General features: G+C 47.1%; 1 protein-coding gene across 1 annotated transcript; it reads right to left on the bottom strand.

Annotated features, from left to right (window-relative positions):
• Positions 1-2,142: 2,142 nt before the first annotated feature.
• On the bottom strand, positions 2,143-3,561 carry LOC123430205. Its single transcript, XM_045114094.1, has 3 exons — positions 3,097-3,561; positions 2,652-2,949; positions 2,143-2,564 (listed from the first exon to the last, which is right to left on the bottom strand). The coding sequence occupies exons 1-3, from the start codon at positions 3,405-3,407 to the stop codon at positions 2,331-2,333; spliced, it is 843 nt and encodes a 280-aa protein (XP_044970029.1). The 5' UTR covers positions 3,408-3,561; the 3' UTR covers positions 2,143-2,330.
• Positions 3,562-5,370: the final 1,809 nt, after the last annotated feature.

Here is a 5,370-nt window from a genome sequence, read left to right as displayed (position 1 = left end):
AAGCATTTGGGTTTATACAAGTGGTTGGAGAATCTTGTATTTACAAGAAAGTGAGTGGGAGCTCTGTGGCGTTTCTGATATTATATGTGGATGACATATTGTTGATTGGAAACAACGTAGAGTTTTTGGAGAGCATAAAGGATTACTTGAATAAAAGTTTCTCTATGAAGGACCTAGGAGAAGCTGCTTACATTCTAGGCATTAAGATCTACAGGGATAGATCGAAACGCCTGATAGGACTTTCACAAAGCACATACCTTGATAAAGTTTTGAAGAGGTTCAAAATGGAATAGTCCAAGAAAGGGTTCTTGCCAGTTTTACAAGGTACGAGATTGAGTAAGACTCAGTGCCCAGCAACTGATGAGGATAGAGAGCATATGAGCACCGTCCCCTATGCTTCAGCCATAGGTTCTATCATGTATGCAATGCTGTGCACTAGACCGGACGTTAGCTTGGCCATAAGTATGGCACGCAGGTTCTAGAGTAATCCAGGAGTGGATCACTGGACGGCGGTCAAGAATATCCTGAAGTACCTGAAAAGGACTAAGGAGATGTTTCTCGTGTATGGATGTGACGGAGAGCTCGCCGTAAAGCGTTACGTCGATGCAAGCTTTGACACAGATTCGGACGACTCTAAGTCGCAGACCGGATATGTATTTATTCTTAATGGGGGTGCGGTAAGCTGGTGCAGTTCCAAGCAAAGCGTCATAGCAGATTCTACATGTGAAGCGGAGTACATGGCTGCCTCGGAGGCGGCTAAGGAGGGTGTCTGGATGAAGCAGTTCATGACGGATCTTGGAGTAGTGCCAAGCGCACTGAATCCAATAACCTTGTTCTGTGACAACACGGGTGCCATTGCCCTAGCAAAGGAACCACGGTTTCACAAGAAGTCCAGACACATCAAACGACGCTTCAACCTCATCCGCGACTACGTCGAAGGGGAGGACGTAAATATATGCAAAGTGCACACAGATCTAAATGTAGCAGACCCGCTGACTAAACCTCTTCCACGGGCAAAGCATGATCAACACCAGAACTGAATTGGGTGTTAGATTTGTTACAATGTAATTCGCATGATGATGTGAGGGCTAGATTATTTACTCTAGTGCAAGTGGGAGACTGTTGGAATTATGCCCTAGAGGCAATAATAAATATAGTTATTATTACAATTCCTGTATCAAGATAATGTTGACGACGATGTTGACGACGATCTGTTGTTAATGGCGATGGAGACGAGTGAGTAGCACTGCACGACGTGAACGATAGATGATTCGTAATGACAAATTTAAACAGTCACGCGAAACATTTTCTAAAAACCTAATTCATCCTCTCCATGCAGGATCACAAAGACGGATAATTTTGAAGACATGCTCTCTCGTCGATGTACGCCAACGTTTGAGATGAGATAGACTAGACAATATTGATGACCATGTTGACGATGTCCTGTTGTTAATGGCGATGGAGACGATGATGAGTAGCACCGCACGACGTGAACGACAGATGATTCGTAATGATGAATTTAAACAATCACGCGGAACATTTTTCAAAAACCTAATTCATCCTCTCGATGTAGGATCGCAAAACCGACAATTTTGGATACCATTTCCCAAAAACCTAACTCATCCTCTTCATGCAGGATCGCAAAATCGACAATTTTGAAATTTTGGAGACCTGCTCTTTCGTCGATGTACGCCAATGTCCGAGATGAGATAGACTAGGGGTGTTTCTAATGTGTCTTTAACCGAGAGTATATATAAAAGAGTCAAAGTCGGTACTATACATAAAACGGCAAAAAAGACGCACCATGCCGATACAAACACTTACTCGCTCCGTTCCTAAATATAAGTCTTTCAAGAGTTTTCATTAGAAAACTACGGAGACTGTAGATATGTGTATATAGACATATATTAGAGTGTAGATTCACTCATTTTGTTCCGTATGTAGTCTCCTAATGGAGACTGTAAAAAGACTTATATTTAGGAACGGAGGGAGTACATTGATTCTCCTAGAAAGACTTATATTTAGGAACAGAGGGAGTAGATTGATAGTTAGACAGAACTCAATGTATAAAAAGGTCAACTCTTCCTAACTAATGGCCTCATGCTCAAGTAGTACCACCACACCACCATTTGCCAATTTTACTCATGGTTCATTTGAGATTTCAGAATTTTGTCCAAGCCCATTAATTCTAATAAGACGTTGATACAGAATTTCAGAAATGAAAAAGCGAAGACCCCAAATGTACAAACACCGCACAAGTAAGCGAAGTTGAAGCTAAGAGACAGTACGAACGCAGCTCAAACACCGAGCAACGAACACGATCATCGATCTCAGTCGGCCTTCTTGGAGACCTCGGATTTTGCCGCACCATCATCATCGAGCGAGGACAGATCTCTAGCCCGCTTGTCCTCCGCCGTCTTCGCATACACCTCGTCGCGCGTGTGGAAGTACTTCTCGAACGCGCGGGGGAGGAACTTGGGGATCAGGAAGACGAACAGGTTGATGGAGAAGTAGACCAGGTTCGCCACCGCGAGGTACCTGCCGAACCAGACCCAGGCCTTATGCTGCATCACGCAGCAGAACGCGCGATAGTCAGACACGCAATGGGAAAGGATTCATATCTGAAACTGGAAATCGTGACATTAACGCACCTGAACGGGGGCGCTGCGGGTGATGAGCTTGTTTGTCCACACGTCGTAGACCCAGTCGACGATGACGAATACGCGGCGCACGGTGTAGAGAAGCGGCACCAGCGCCCTCAGCGGCGGCGAGAAGACGCCGAGTGAGCCGACGATGTTCTCCGTGAGGATCTGGCACGAGAGCAGGAACAGGTGCGGCGTCGCGGAGCGCACCGCAGCGTCGTCGCCGCGCGCGAACCCGCCCAGGACGTGCGCCAGCGGCAGGAACAGCCCCACCGTGGTGCCCATCACCACATACACCTGGAACAGCCTACTTGCACGCGCGCGCAGACACAGTTAATATAATCATCCAGAATGGTGCGTGCATCCAAATATGTATGCAAGAACAATCCTCAGGTGGTAATCAAGAAATTATTTTATCTTCTGTTGGGAGCGCGGGTTAGCGATGCAAACTTACTTGCTTCCGCGGAAGATCTCCTGGGACGCGGCGGAGTGCGCGGCGGCGGCTTGGTCGTCGAGCTTGCTGTGGAGCGAAGGGAAGGCGAGGCGGGAGAGGACGATGAGGTAGAGGGTGGTGACGACCGGGAAGGCGAGGTCGATGAGCGGGACGAGGCCTGACATCGAGAAGACCATGATGAAGGCGACGAGCTGGAGCTCGATGACGCGGAGCGAGCCCATGACGCCCCCCAGCATCGCCGACGACGGCTGCCGCTCCGCGCCGTTGTCCGGGTCAGACCGCGGCGCCACGGCCAGCGATATTCCCGACATGGCAGCTGCCTCAGTTAGCCTTCTATCAATCTGCAGCTACGGCAAGTGCGCTACTGATCGCCGATCGCCCGAGTAATGAAAAGAGCTGCACCGCGGTACTAATTTGCGAGAGGAAAGCAGAGGAAGGCAGGGCTTACAGTAGCAGGAACTGGGCAACAAGGAGTGGGAGTATTTGTTTGTTCGCTCGCGCCGGTCAGATGGGGCACGTGTCCGCTCACGCGGCGGGGCACGTACAGAGCCGAGGACACGAGGGCTGGCTGCGTGGCACTTTTGGGGTAACGCATTTTCATTTTTCTGTGCGGCGCCATCGGGTTCGGGTACATCTGTCGTCCATGCTCACGCCTCGATGGTTCCGTCGGGCAGAAAGGAAAGAGAGGAACACTGGAACAGCATCGAGGCTCCAGTATTTATTTATTTTTAGGGGAATCGAGGCTCCAGGATAAGATGGCATCATAAGGTCCTTCTGGGGCTTCTAGCGGAAGATTACGTAAAAAACATGAATATTTTTATAGGGATTTTTTGTTATTTATAAATCATAAATTCATAAAAATAAACATTTTCAAGAAAATATGTAACCAAGGAAAAATAAAATTATCGGCTTCCTAGGCCTTGTACGCTGAAAGGGATGCATACATGAATTAATTATCTTTTTTGCCTAAGCGCTGATGCTTAGTTATATTTCCTCGGTTTTAAAATAAGTGATTTAAAAATGACTTAACTTTGTACTAAAGTTAGTGTAAAGTGAAGTCAGTTTTAAGTCATTTGTTTTGAGACGGCGAGGGAGTACAAAACAAACACTTAATTAGACATCCCTATTATAAGAATAATAACCTCATGCTAAAAAAATGATTATTTGATTAAGCATCTCCTCACGCGTCTTGCATTGTAGAAGGCCTAAGTTCTATGATGTGCCTTCTACATTAGTTTAGTACAAATAGTTACGTGACTTAAAGCATCTTCAATAAAAGATACAAATTTAAAGATGTCAAACAAAAGATGTAAAAATTTACATCTTCAATTTTTTTACATCTCAAAAAAGAGGCAACTTTAACAGAATGAAAATTGATGATGTAAAAATGCAACTCCAAGAGATGATATAAATGAAGATGTAAATTAGTTATGCCGCCAGCGACCACCAAGCACTGCGGAGTGCCTCAGATTTGCTCTACACACAACACTTTGAAACGATGTTTGGCTCTACGGATAGTTGAGATCGAGGGACGTCCTTTGGGGCAAATGAGAGAAGTTGGAGTGGCCAAAACTCGAAGGGAGCGAGCTCGATGCGGCGGGTGGAGCACGGCTTGCTGGGGCGAGAGGCTGTAGAGCATGGGGATGCCAGATGAAGGGCGCTCCAGATTCCTGGGAACTATAGGAGTTCAAGTGGGTGCTCGGCCGCGGCAAACATGAGCTCTAGCAACAATGGCAACAAGGCCGGCACCACAAGCTCAGGGTGTGACGCGACGCGATTCGAGGCAGTGAGAGGACGAGGAGCGGCGCAGGGGCAGCGGAGGAGTGACGAATCAGGGCAGCGGAGCAACAGCGGAAGAGCGACGATTTGAGACGTAAAGCGACGGGGTAGCGGTGGAAGGGCGGCGGGGGTGGTCTGTGGCCGGATCTGGTGAGGACGGGCAGTGGCAGCAAGGACGGCAGCAAATTGAAGCGGCGACGGTTGTGCGGCAGGTGGACAGAGGAGGAAGAGAAGGGAATGGAAGAGCAGTTAGCAGTTGGCGCACGACCGTGATTGTTACATCTCCTCAAGGTGAAGATGTATATTTACATCACGAGGCATTGTAATTTACATCTCATGAGGCAGAAATGTAATTGTTTTAAATCTACATCATCCGTTGACGAGTGGTTTGGGCGTCTTGAAAATTCAAAAGATAGTTATTTTTGCATCTACATTTTTTATTGGACAGGCTGTTATCTAATCCAAAAATGATAATTTTTATTCCGTGCTTCATCT

Source organism: Hordeum vulgare, chromosome 2H, assembly GCF_904849725.1.
Source record: "Hordeum vulgare subsp. vulgare chromosome 2H, MorexV3_pseudomolecules_assembly, whole genome shotgun sequence".
NCBI classification, from domain to species: Eukaryota; Viridiplantae; Streptophyta; class Magnoliopsida; order Poales; family Poaceae; genus Hordeum; species Hordeum vulgare.
Note: the sequence above shows the minus strand (reverse complement) of the source record. Positions and strands in the feature narration are given on the sequence as shown.

What these genes read in the sequence shown, in the direction of transcription:
- LOC123430205 (XM_045114094.1), bottom strand. Translation starts at nt 3,407, where the DNA reads ATGTCGGGAATATCGCTGGCCGTGGCGCCGCGGTCTGACCCGGACAAC. An exon ending in GAGATCTTCCGCGGAAGCAA is followed by an intron (nt 2,950 to 3,096) that starts GTAAGTTTGCAT and finishes GCGTGCAAGTAG; the next exon opens with GCTGTTCCAGGTGTATGTGG. An exon ending in CCCGCAGCGCCCCCGTTCAG is followed by an intron (nt 2,565 to 2,651) that starts GTGCGTTAATGT and finishes TGCGTGATGCAG; the next exon opens with CATAAGGCCTGGGTCTGGTT.